The sequence below is a fragment of the Buceros rhinoceros genome, unplaced genomic scaffold (assembly GCF_000710305.1).
Source record: "Buceros rhinoceros silvestris isolate BGI_N320 unplaced genomic scaffold, ASM71030v1 scaffold10116, whole genome shotgun sequence".
Classification (NCBI taxonomy): domain Eukaryota; kingdom Metazoa; phylum Chordata; class Aves; order Bucerotiformes; family Bucerotidae; genus Buceros; species Buceros rhinoceros.
In genome coordinates this window covers 1-13,800 of record NW_010419361.1, presented here as the reverse complement: position 1 = coordinate 13,800, position 13,800 = coordinate 1, and the positions used below count along the sequence as shown (strand labels likewise).

At 39.9% G+C, this 13,800-nt stretch overlaps 1 protein-coding gene across 2 annotated transcripts in view; it reads left to right on the top strand.

Moving 5' to 3' along the window:
• Window positions 1-12,103, top strand: part of ALDH1A1 (aldehyde dehydrogenase 1 family, member A1) — a 33,594-nt gene extending 21,491 nt beyond the window's left edge. Inside the window, exons 7-13 of one of the 2 annotated variants that reach the window (XM_010138885.1) lie at window positions 178-291; window positions 2,139-2,241; window positions 2,778-2,962; window positions 5,903-6,067; window positions 7,717-7,874; window positions 9,398-9,472; window positions 11,735-12,103. In XM_010138885.1, coding sequence (XP_010137187.1) covers window positions 178-291; window positions 2,139-2,241; window positions 2,778-2,962; window positions 5,903-6,067; window positions 7,717-7,874; window positions 9,398-9,472; window positions 11,735-11,807 — 873 coding nt within the window. In that variant the 3' untranslated portion in view covers window positions 11,808-12,103. The remainder of the gene's footprint in view (window positions 1-177; window positions 292-2,138; window positions 2,242-2,777; window positions 2,963-5,902; window positions 6,068-7,716; window positions 7,875-9,397; window positions 9,473-11,734) is intronic. The other variant, XM_010138886.1, reaches the window with a different exon arrangement.
• Window positions 12,104-13,800: the final 1,697 nt, after the last annotated feature.

Below are 13,800 nucleotides of genomic sequence, written 5' to 3'. Positions count from 1 at the left end.
GGGAAAGAGGGCATAAATCATGTGAGAATGAACATTTTGGGAACTCTAGGGCTGTGAATAACTGTATGACTTGGAAAAGGTGGCTGGAGAACTGAAAAAGGAAGTAAGATTATGTGAGATGTGTTCTTCTAGTCTTCATGGTTCCCCAAGTTTACAGGATTCTCTCTTCCAATTTAGGCAGGATTTCCACCTGGAGTTGTGAACATCGTGCCAGGCTTTGGATCCACAGCTGGAGCAGCAATTTCTTACCACATGGATATAGATAAAGTAGCCTTCACGGGCTCTACAGAGGTACCATAATGAATGCAAGAAAATATGAGCAGGAAATGGGCCCCTCTGATTCCCAGCAATGATTTAATGTCTAACTTCTCCTGTGTAACTGTTTTAACTTCTTTCTTTCTTTTGGCTGCTGGTTTGTTAAACAAAGTCTGTTTAATGATTTGTTGGTTATTATTAACTTTAAACATATTTAAAGAATGTTTGTATTGCAGGAAAGCCCTTCAAACAAAGGCACTCCATGAGGTACAATAGGTTGTAGCATACCCAGACTATTTTAAGTCTTAAATCTTCAAGTTAAGAAAACATTTTCATAACTTTCTTTGCTTCTTTTTCTCTAAGAATAATTATTTTTAAAAATGCAAGAAGTGAAACAGACTGTGCTCCATTCTGTTCAATTTTAATTACAACATGATTGTAGGAAGGTGCTTCAGAAATCTCATTACTGGTTCTACACATGCTTAAGCGAGGTGGTATTTGAGTGATACTGGTGTGTGGGTGGTCTTAGGAGAGTATTTTAATATGTATCAGTTTAATAATTAAAAGCAAGGTCACTGTTACTTCTCCCTGATCCTCCCTTTGAAGAACCGTGAGTGATACGGTCAAAGATTTCTCAGTGCAGGCATGATATAACTGCATGGTTAACACAGTACATCACACCATCTGTCTGTATGCAGTCTACATGGAAGAGCTGCCAGTTGATCTCTTAACTTCTTGGATACTATACCTCAAAGATAAACACCCTTGTCTCACGTCAAGGATCAGTTCCCACTGAGTGCAAGGGCTGTGTTTACTCTTAGAAACGCTTAGCTCTAAAGTATTGGGTAAACAACCCAAAATCCCACCATCTGAGAAATATCCCACAGATGTTCCCCACAGAAAGTGACAACTACATTTCCCAGTGCCCCATATTCCTCCAAAGGCAGATGGACTAGAGGATGTGTTCATAGTCTTTGGTGACAGTCCTCTTCTGACTGTAGTTTAGCTACCCATGAGCAGACCAACGCCACAAGGGTTAAAAGCATGCCTTTCCTTCACACTCATTCCAGGACCATTCGCATTAAGCAGTTCCTTCAATTATGGCATCAATGCAAAAAAGCAGGGTAGCTGTTCTGCCTCGCAGTGTTGATATCCTCACCTTCTTTCATGTAAGGAAGAAACTAGAATTAGGAAGGCTTGGCCATGCAGGCACTGTAGACATCTCCTTTTTCTCTGACACGCGTTTTACATCAAAGGCCTTTCCCTTGTATAAAACAGAGACATTTCAACCTAATGGGAGTAACTGGCCGCACAGAAATCAGTGCCTACTTTAGATTACAAATACAAGCAAGTAGAGTGGTGGTAACCAAAAAAGCACCAGATGTCTTTGGCAGATAACATGGGCGTGTCCAAGATCTTATCAATGCTTATGAATATCTAAAGGGCAGAAGTCAAGAGACTGGGGGCAGGCTCTTTTCAGGGGTGCCCAGCAACAGGACAAGGGTCAACTGGCACAAACTGAAACACCAGAAGTTCCACATAAACATAAGGAAAAACTTCTTTCCTTTGAGGTGACAGAGCACTGGCCCAGGCTGCCCAGAGAGGCTGTGGAGTCTCCTGCTCTGGGGAGATTCAAACCCCACCTGGACACCATCCTGTGCAGCCTGCTCTAAGTGAACCTGCTCTGGGTGAACCTGCTCTAGTGGAGGATTGGACTAGATGATCTCCCAATGTCCCCTCCAATCCTTACCATTTTATGGTTCTATAATTACAGGGGTAGTAGAGAATGGTGAACTGATTTTCACTTTTGAAGAACACAGAGAAGTGTTGTTGAGGTCATAACAAACTTTTTGAGATGAAGCTGTCCTCTCCTCACCTTTTAGGTCGGCAAACTAATAAAAGAAGCAGCAGGGAAGAGCAATCTGAAGAGAGTTACATTGGAACTTGGAGGGAAAAGCCCTAACATTATATTTGCGGATGCAGACTGTTAGTATAATTTTTATCATCTAAGCCTACTGCTTTTGCAAATATCTTGTTCTTTTTCTTTTCTTCATCAGTAAGTTATTTGTACCTGTTTAATGAGGGAGTAATTTTCAATGTTATCCGGTCGCAGCACAGTTTTAAGTCAGATTGCCACCAAAAATTGGTGATTACTGAATGGATATCAATCTCTGACAAGCTGCCCTTATCGTAATTAAGGATCATGAAGAACCAAAAACAGCTAGAAGGATCTTACACAGGTTTATTTACTTTCTAGCTGAATTTCTCTTAGTAGTGTTGGTGGGACAAATAACGTTGAATCTACATTTCACACAGAATAGCTCAATGTGTGTTTGTCTAGAGTACCACTCTGCTCTTGATAAGAGCAGGTCTGGAGATAAGTAAATGGATGAATATCTGTGTTTTAAAGTGCCATAAAAACAAAAGTGTTAAAAATGAATAAGATAGAGAGACAAATGTTTGTAAAGCATTTATGATGTGACTGTTCAAGTTTATGGTCTGATGAACTCTCTCCCTTGCAGTGGACACCGCTGTGGAATTTGCACATGTTGGTCTGTTCTACCACCAGGGACAATGTTGTATAGCAGGTTCAAGGATTTTTGTGGAAGAACCTATTTATGATGAGTTCGTTCGCCGGAGCATTGAACGAGCAAAGAAGTATACTCTTGGGAATCCTCTGTTGCCTGGAGTACAGCAAGGCCCTCAAGTAAGAAATGTTACGTTTCAAACATAATTGTGACATAACATCACGGCTTAATATACTTCTAAACCTGCTGCATTAGTTTTAAGGCTAAATACGGTTTTCTAGTGGTTAATCTGGAGGACCAGGAGGGAGAGACTGGAGTGGTGGTTGGTTGTGCCACTACCATAGGTCTAAGGATAAGGTTTGTTTCTCTTTTCGCTTTCCTTTAATTGTGGAAGTATATTAACTGAAATGCTTTGAGCAGTCTGCAATACAACAGCTGTAAAAGTGCAAGTATGATCACCCATGTCAGAGATTGCTGACATTGTATTCAAACAGTGTCACTGAAAGTGAATAGCTTGAGGAAATAAAGCCTGATAGTGTCTTTCCCCTTTTCCAGGGCACCCGTTTCATTATGCTGCTCTCGGTTTTGGAATAGTACAAAATTAAAATGCATCATGTCTTTGTACTTTTTGCTGTTTGTGTTAAAATGTTGTGCCAACAAGTGAATTAGGGCACTGTTAAATCATTTTTCATCTAGAGTCTCATTCCCATATCAGCTTGTACTACAGGATATATACTTACTTGGCAGAGCTATTAAGCACCTATTTGATTGTCACAGAATAAAGGAACTGTATTAGAGACACTGCAAATTCTGGAGGCAAAGCAATTCCCACACATTTGGTAATGTACCGTTCTTCATTAGTTAATAGCCACCATTTTATGTAATCAAAGACACCAAGTAAACCAGAAAACTGCATTCCAAGCCACACAAGCTTTGGAGAATTTAAAAACAGTGAAGATGCTCTTTTGATATCCTTCAATGTACCTTGCTAATGTGTTCAGCTGAATAAACTTAAATGCCAGAGCACGGGAAGGCTGAGACAAGTCAATGCCAGGTGTCTAGTGCACAGATTAATATAAAACTAACAGGAATCCACTCTCATGTTATTGTGTCTATACTGAGCTTGAAATTCATGCTAGCACTTTAAATGAGATATGAAAATAAACTTTTACTGTTAAAAAAAGGAAGGTTATAAAAGCAATACTGAAGATATTTGAAAGAATGTGGAGACTATTTTCTCCTCCGGTTTCATTATTTGCCTTTCTTGGCCTCTTTTTATTCTTAACAAGCTTTAGCAGAAATCTTAACAACTTTTTCACAGGTTGGAGGAGTTTCTCTTTTTAAAACTGGTATGAGCCCATCTGATGGTAAATTGTAGCCATATGTTTCAGGTGCATTTCTTTTATGGTAATTATGTTAAATATCTCTCTTTGTCTTCATATTTCTCACCGCGCTTTGACTAGTTCTTTCCAGAAACAAAACACCATAGCTTGTATCAGGCTTTCCAGTCACAGAGCCTCCTTGGAAGTCAGGTTTGTCCCCCAGTTTCACAGGTGCTGTGAGGCAGCACCTGCCTGAGGCAGCAGGTTGGGTTAGCACTTTGCACAGTGGGCACTGAAGAAGTGCCAAGGGCCATTGGGACTCAAAAGATCATACAGATGCTAATACACATATTATTAAGAAAAATGATGATGATAATAGTAACAAAGGAATGACAGACAGCAGTGTGAGCCGTATCACCCAAACCTCATCTGCTCTTCAAAGCCTTTATGCACAAGAGATATTTGGCCACCAGAGTAGCAGAAATTTTATGTCTTCAGCATGTGTAAGGCAATTGTTTGAAAGCAAAATGACAAAGGGAGCACAGCAAACTAAAAATCACCCCCTTATAAATACCCTTATAAATTCACATGCATATAAATATAAGCTGAAGAGCTGTTTAGTCTAATACGCATCCAGGATTCCCTAGAACCTTTGAAAATATTGTTGTGCTCTATGACTGTGATAAAATTTGTGGCTTAAAGTCAAATGCAAGCATTTTTTTTCATGAATAAGAGAATAAGACACTTACTCTGCTGACTGATGACATTTCTGTGCAAAAGTCCACATTAAAGTAATCTCAGTATCTTCATGAGCCGGTGCTTGAAGGGCTGAACTTTGAAAGACTGAAGGAAAATATCAGGAAATGGCACAAATTTAAAAAATAATGAGGGTATTAGAGGCCTCTACCAAACAAGCTTTACCATTGACTTTTTCTTGACACAAACATTATCTCTTGCACAATTTCCCTTCAGGCCTGAAGTGGTGATTGGTTGATTTGGAGAGGGGAGGAGAGGAAACAGTGTGTGATCTCTTTTCACTCCTCATTTACACTACTTCCTTTTATCCACTTTGTCACTGGAAATTGGAAGTGGTTAGAGAAAAACAAGCCCCTACTGCACTGCCAGCATGAACGCCTTTCCCAGTCGAATACCATGCACTTTACTATACTATAGATCCAAACTGCAACGTGCTTGGCATGTGCTAAATTCATTGGTAGGCTTGGGCAGGTGGAGGGGCAGAGATCGGCCTCATATGGAAAACAGTCTGCTATCTATGTTTCTCGAACCACAAATGTAATTGTCTTTATTCCACTAATAAATCAGAATAAGCTGAAAACAGCATTGAATTGCAGCTACGTTTTATCATTGCTTTTAAACTTCTTTTAATAATCTAGGAAAACAACATGGCCAATCTACTAAATCAAGCCCTCTCTCATTTTAGCAGAATCAAGCTCATCAATTTTTATTTTAATGAACCATTTGCATTTTAATTAATCGTAAACCACATTCATTTTATAGATTTGTTTTTTTTTGTTTTTTCTACTAAAGAAAACCAGGATATCAGTTCTTCTACAGCTGATTCTCCTATGTCAAAATTTCTGATTACTGGTTCGTTTGAGAAATGCCTGTGAAGTTTTGAGAAGTTAGTGATAAGAATATTTGCAGGAATGTCCAGCTGTTCCACTTCGACACGTGCAGTTGAACAAAGCTAGAGTATTGTTCAGTTTTGGTTCATGAGTTAGAAGAACAATTGTTAAGAGTGTACTGTTTTTGTCCCTGTAATATCTTTTTACTTAGATTGATAAGGAGCAGTTCAAAAAAATCCTGGATCTAATTGAGAGTGGGAAGAAAGAAGGAGCCAAGCTGGAATGCGGAGGAGGTCCATGGGGAGACAAAGGTTATTTCATCCAGCCCACAGTTTTTTCTAATGTTACAGATGACATGCGCATCGCCAAAGAAGAGGTAAATAAATTCTTGGCAATCTGTACTCTCACTGGAGATCGTCTGTTTAAATGTCTGTACAAAATATCCACTTAGAAAGTCAAGGGGCTACATAAAAATGCTTTCAGTAAATCTGTCATTCCATCCTGGTGGTGTTTAAAATGCTCTTCTTGGTTTCTGATGCCCATTTCACCAGCTCAGTGGAGGTGAGGGAGAGGAGTGTGAGGCTGGCCTGCCAGCAAAGTCTCCTGCCTAAGCTGGCAGCAGATGAGGACCGTCAAGGTCTGGGTTGTTTTCATTACCCCATGCTGGCCCACGTCCCACGTCTCACGTTTCAGAGTCATGGCAACCTGTAACAGAGAAGCAAACCTTAAAGGCAGAGCTTGCTAACTCTTTGCACTGCCTAAGGAGACACTTAAGCTGGGGTTTGGACACGGTGTGCTCCATGCAGCTATCCTACAATAAGAGAAAACTGATGGTGCTTCCACAGGCATTTTGTTGGTGGCAATTGCAGCAAAGCACAGTTTTGCCTCTGCAAGGTTGTTTAACCCAGACCTGTTTGCAGGTGTGTTACACAGTATTTCATGGAGCTTTTACGGAGCAAGCTAAGGCGACAGTGCCAGGGCATCAAGGATCACCTGCAGGAGTGGGAGAGAGTTAGGAGTGCAGAGTTGCCATGCCATTGAGAAAAACAGCTCTGTCGTGACCTCTTCACTGCATGTATTTACATTCATCTTGATTAATAACTGCTGCAACTGTGCTGCATTTGGTGTCTATCATACTTCTTAACACTTTTGACAGAAAGCTCTGTCAAAATTGTTATAAATCCAAGTGTTGCTTTATATAGCCAGTAATACTGCTGCTGCAGCCTGCTGACATAGTACGTTCTACAGGAGTCAACAGGCTGAGTTAAAAGGGACACCAGAGCAGCATCCAGGTTCTGAAACTCACGGCTTGAACACTGGAAAAACTTTCAGTGGTTTTCTGATCTGTGTAAATCAGACCCTGCAGTTCTAGTTAGAATGTAGCACTAAAGCTTTCCAGGAAAATCAAGGTGGAAGCTCACCATCTACGGTAACGGGAGTAATTAGATGCGGTAGTGTCCCCCAGCCCTACACAACCATGGCGCTCTGTGGTGGACATGGGCACCTCTGGTTGAGAACACAGAGAGGTAAGAGGAGGAGAGTCAGGCCTGAGAGACTGTGACGGAAAGCAGAGTTTCGCTTGGTGTACATGCCCAGCTGGGCAGCTACCTGCAGAGATAAAAGTCTAACAGAAAGCTCAGACGAAGGAAAAGCTGAATGTCTTTCTCGGCTCTAAAAGTGGAGCTTACCGAGCTAATACCAGTTCTCTGGTAACCAGTATAGACTTGTAACGCACTGTAAGTCCATGCTGACTACCTTTATGATGGTTGGTTTTTTATCTGTTTTCATTATTTATTGTTTTCTTTATTTATTGATTTATTGATCATTTTACAATAAGCTATGCGGATTTGCTTATCTTCATGTGAATTTATAATCTCTTTTAGAACTCTGTTCTGAGATGTCCATTCTTTACTGAATGAATTCAGGAATAAGGCCACCTGAGAGAAATAATTTTTTTAAATGTACATTATTTACAATAGTAAGCTATACTAGTCCACTTCATATGTTTATGTCTGTCTGAAACAGATATTTGGACCTGTTCAACAAATCATGAAGTTTAAAACTGTAGATGAAGTTATCAAGAGGGCGAATAATACTAACTATGGCTTAGCAGCAGCAGTTTTTACCAAAGACATTGATAAAGCGCTGACATTTGCAGCTGCTCTTCAGGCTGGAACAGTATGGTAAGTGATCATTCGCTTACTCTTCCTTCAGAACTACAGGTGCCAACGGCAGTGGTTGTAGGACATTTCAACACTTCCTTGGGTGATATACTTTATATTTCGATTTCTTGACATTATTAGAGAGGTAGATTATTGCCATCCTCTTGTACCTCTCTTCCGCTCACCTTTCCATAGTTGTATGCTATTAAATAAATAGTTCTGGTAAGTCTTTACAATTGTACTGTAAACTTACTTTGAAAAAAGGAGATTGTGTTGCTTAAAGGGAAAAGAGACCAAAGAAATACAGTGAGAGTGCCAATTCCCTATCCTTTCAGGATCTGGGGTTAGCCCAATACATACTTAATTTGCAGGGATCATTTTCTGTAGTGTCTAAAGACTTTAATTATGTGAAGTTCTGCGGCCATTAACCTGGGCAGAACATCCACCTGTGATGGGAAAGATTAATAAAATGTGGTTAAGAAAACACTAGTGAGGGAGAACATCTGCAAGTAGGACAACTTCCATCTCCAGCGTTGGAGAAAACAAGAGGCAAGATACAGGGAGCTGGAAAGACAAAGACTGAGATGCACGGGGGAAGCTAGGAGGGACAGCAGAGTCTAATGACCGTCACTGGCAGAGACCTGCATGTCCCTACAGCTATCTCAATGCATCAGAAAGAAAACAACCAATTTTAGTTGAATGAAAAGCTTCTGTCTGGTTTGCAGTTTGTCTGAATGAACATGCATCCATCACAAATTTCTGCCCAGGTCTTGTGACCTAAAACCACACGCTTTCTAAAAACAAGTTAGCAGTTTTGTCTTAGGAGTTAGTATTCCTTAAATGGAAGAAAGTTTAATATAACAGTGGAATCTTTGGGTTTTACTCTTACATGACTGCTTGTCTGTCTAGAAATCCTTAACTATGAGCAGAATGTCTTTTGTTGAAACCAGTAGATTGGCAGCAGGAGAAATTATAAGATAAGAAAATAGAGAATATCTGATCTGACAATGTTGCAAGACGAAAAGAGCTTCTCAGCTAGGGAGCAGGATGCACATTCTGCCAAAACTCTTCATGCTACAAATTCCCTGGTGAAATTCCTTTCTTACTCATTATTGTATTTGTGTTCCCAATTACAGAATTTGGTTTAACATTGAATAGAACAAAACAATACTTCCTAAATAGATGTTGAAGCAATCTTGAATTTATCTATCAATCAGAAGTGTACCTGCAGAAGAGTTAATCATGACTAGTCTTTGGTTTCTGAGCTTATGCATTAGGAAAGAATTTTATCATAAAATATCAAAGAAAGATATGACTCACTCTGCTTGAAGGCCCTTGATGAGTGTTAGAACCTTGGTCATAAGTGTAGCTTCTGGTAATGCTTTGTTCTCTGAACCTTGAACTACAAATATTTTTGGAAATATGTTACTCAGATATAGGTTTTGAATATCAGAGTTATTTTACATTTAAGAGAAAACCAGTGATTTTTCAGAAGTGAAAAAAGTTGTTTCACATTGACAAAAGTAATTTTCCTGTTCTTCCAGGGTTAATTGTTATAGTGCAGTGTCTGCTCAGTGTCCTTTTGGAGGATTTAAGATGTCAGGAAATGGGCGAGAACTGTAAGTAAATACTTCTGAAAATTCACAGAAACTGCAAAATGAACATTTGTCACCAGGATACCCAGTCTGAGATTTTGTCAAGTTAGTCTAGACATTGTTCGGATGCTCTGTTGCGAGAAACAACGTCAAGCTAAGAAATCTTCTATCAAACAAATAAGAAAATTACTTAGAAACACAGTTTTCAAAGCGGTTTTAGTAGCTTGTGGTCTACTGATGGGCAAACCTGATCATTGTGTCTGTAGTTTACAGTTTTTCCATATATGCATAGAATCTATGTCATTCACATAAAGATATGTGTCTGTGTAGTTTGTGGAATCCCCTTTAAATGCCAGCTTTTTGAAAACACAAGATGTTTCAAAATCCTTGATTTAAACGAGAGATTTCAGTTTAAAAGCCTTGTGACAACAATGATTTTACGATATGTTCCAGCTTGGTGAAAATTATGACAGAAATCGTCCTTTGTAGTCTTCCAACATTTAGTCATTTCCCAAACTAGAAGTGGAGGAGTGTACAGAAAGGATGAGCTAATCGAATTCTTTCAAACTTCTAAGGTTTAGTCTAGTTTCAATTTTAGTCATGCCCTGTGTTCATCCCAACCTTTGTATTAGCAAAGGAATCGTGTAATGTGTACATCACAAAATGTTTGATATAATACATTCAATACGTGAGGTAGAATTAAGTCTTCTGGGTTTTTTTGGAATATAAATCTCAAACAGTCTTTTGTTAAAAATGCTGTATATCTGGGAACAGGAAATTATTTTTAAAGCGATGAATAAAAATCAAAACATGTAAGTTTTCCCTTTTATTAAGCCTAGTACTTTTAAGGAGTAATGGAAGTGAAAGATACATGTGCAGATGAAGTGCTTCAGACATTCTTTTTTCTCTTTTTTAATTTTTTTTTTTTTTAGGCGATAAAGGCTAGGGTTTCCATGCTTTTTCGTCACTGGACTCAATCTGCTCCTGATGGCAAAGCTCCCACTGACTTCAAAGGAAATAGAGTTATGCCAATGCTGGGAGCTTCATAAAACATCAAAATTAAAAAAAAAAACCAAAACCCCGATAATTTAGGCCATTACTAGCAAGGACTGTTTTGCATTTGCTGGATGCCATTTCACATTACAGATTTTGCAGAAATTTTCTAGGAATTTTTTTGCCGAAAATAACAGGGAAAAGATAATAGGCTATCATAAAGATTACTATTCTCTATACCAGTGCATTTTGAAGGACTCAAGCTTTTGTGCAAAGATTCTTCCTAATGCTTGATACAATTCACAATTAGAGATAAAATAAAAATATTCCCACTAAAGGTGAATGAAAGAATTAGCACCAGATAGATGTCTGCCATGAAAAAAAAATTTGTAAACAGTCAGCTTTACAATCAGTTTTAGGAAAGTGGAAACTTGTGAAACAACAGCACAGGAATAATCAAGAAGTCAAGCCATTGAATCCCCAAAGGGTTTCAAGCCATTAACTTCCTTGAATCCCAGAATAAAATTCCCTGTGTAATTCTTGGAATGATAACACCATTATGAACTGAACTACTGAGTGTCACATACTAACAGAATGTTAGAAGAAAAATGAAAAGCATCAGTAAACATTTTCCCCCAGCGCAAGAGTCCTGAGCAAGGATTTCTGTTTTGCGTACATATACACCCAGGAGTGAAAACGGGATAACATCAGACCTTAGCAAACCCCCGTTCTATAAACAATCAGTTACGTCTAAATAATTTGACTTCGTCAGAAGTCAAGCACACAAGTCTAGGTATACAAACAAGCTCCATCTCATCGTGTACAAGGTAAAGGGGGAATCATGTTAATAACGTTACAAGATTTAAGCGTTTTTGACTGTCTGGGAGTTTTCGTAGTGCGTTAGTTCTGTCCCCCATTTACTTGAGCTGGGGCACCTATTCTTTGACTCTGAAGAAAACTCATGACATCAGAGGAAGGCCTTTGCAAATGACTTGTTGAGCACGTTTGTGAAGATCTAACATGTGGCTGATCAGCTGCACAGAAATCCACTTTGGAAATGCACTAAATTGATTAAATGCCATTCTTTTGCACAGAAATGGAATTGTTCTCTTTCCCATTTTCATTAGGAGACAGTTCCAGCAGCAGTCTAGCTGCACAGATGTCTCCCAAATATGTCCAGTATGCTTGTTATGTGTCTGACCAACTGCATAGAAACACTGAAAATCCCATCCAGGACATAACTCATATAAAAAGCATTAGCATAAATGCTGCTCTTTGTTCTCTTTTATCTAGGGGAGAATATGGCCTTCATGAATACACAGAAGTTAAGACTGTCACAATCAAAATCCCACAGAAGAACTCATAATGCTGCTTGAGGTGCAGAATTTGGCGTCTTCAAATGGATCTGAAAAGGCCATCTGAATTCTGAAGATTTTATAGCTCTAATTATTCATTAATCTTTTTGCTTTCTGATTGTGTAAGGGGTACTTAACAGTCTAAAGAATAATGTAGAAAATTTTAATGTGATTAACTGAGAAATGGAAACTTTAATGTCTGGTACCTAGCTAACTAATTTTGAAATTCATGTTTGGAAGAGCTGTATTTTCAGTGGAAGGTCTCTGTAGTGCTATGAAAATGTTCCTTTTTCAAATATTTCACAGGTACAGCCTGACTTTTTGTGCTCTTCTAAATGTTAGATGGCAAGCCCTCTTTGCATTTCTTGTCTTTAAGAGAAGCAAAAGAAAAAGCACTTATGAGTAATTAGCAGATAGATACCTTTCTGCGTCTTTCAAAAATTAAAGGCCTCTTCTAGATATATTTCTTAGAATACTGAATTTGTTCTTCAAAGTACACAAATGTAATCCAGATACTATTAAACAATATTTAAATCCACCTTCAATACCTAGTATAGCTCCTTTCGTCAGTCTTTTCTATTACGCTGATTTTCCACTGGGCACTATGGAGCGCGTGTGTTGTATCCTTAGAGAAGCACTCCAGTCCTAATGCTGTGTTTAGGTCATCATAAGCACAGTATCTTGGCTGCATGGAGAGTAGAGTCCCTAGTTCTCTGACAGTGTTATAAACGGGAAAACATGAACACACAGAGTGCTGGACGATTTGAGAAGAGACAGCACTTTCTTTTGTAGTGATGAGTACTGTCACAAAAACACCCACAAGACAGAGAGCAGTTATGAATCAGAAACACGGGTTTATTGGTTCCCCTAACGGGTTCAGGGATGTCGGTTCAGGGGTTTTCACTGCACGGTCACTTACACAAACCAAGAGGCTTACACTAAGGCAAGGTAGATTTCACACGGCACTCCAGCCCAAATTGAAATCCGAACACCCCCCCTTAGCAATACAAACCGAGAACTGCTTACAGAAAACCAGGGTAGAACGCATCCACAGCGGCTCACCCTCCACTATCTAACAGGCGAATCTCTCGCTTAATACTATAGAAAGGAAGTATCTTACCAACACACTCGACCAGCGTCCCGGCCCTTAAGGGAAGAGAAGTGTCTCAGGAAAATCCTCAGTCTAACGTCCCAGCCCGAGAGGAGAGATTCCTCTGCCTCAGCTCGCACCTCCGAGGAGAGCCAGGGAAAAAACTCTCTCCATGTCTCTCCAATGAAACCCCCATTTTATACCCGATCGAAATGTGTATTGTAGTCATTATCAGGAAACAAGACAGGATGGAGCTTCAACGGAACTCAGACTTACAGGCACCATCTCCCCGGGGGGCAAGGCTCATTCTTCTGTGCAGGCTGGGTGCACAGGCTCCAGGACAGGGGTGGGGGTGATTTCAGATGCTTATCAGGGCTGCTGCAGGCCCTCTCTTTCGTACCAGGCAGACAAGAGGGTGTTTGTACTGCCACAGGTACACTGAAAAGTCTTAACAGATAGCAGGCAAGAAATATTGAAGGGGAAAAAGAGGAGTGAGGGAAAGCCATCTCCTTTTTGATTTACACCTCCTCCATATTTCCTGTACTCATATGCCTGCTTAGAACTTGTGTGGTTTCCCCCTCCTCTTTTGTCCTCTAGTCCATCGTTCCTTTCATCATTTTTCCTCACCCTCTCTCCTTCACAGAGCTGCTTATTCTCATACAGGTCCTCTGCAGACATACGTGTCACAGGCTGATCATCACCCCTTAAGGTCTCGACCTGTGCAGCGTTGGTGTTTCTCAGTTCTCCTCCAGCACAGCTGGTGGCACCCTGCAATGGCCATTCCCCATCAGCTCCAGGACAGCGGTCTACAGACTCCGAGTGACACAGCAGTTGCACAGCCTGCTGCTGACAGGGTCGTACTTTCCCTGGACAGAACCCAGACCCACCACACACCGCTCGCTAGAGAGCCACCG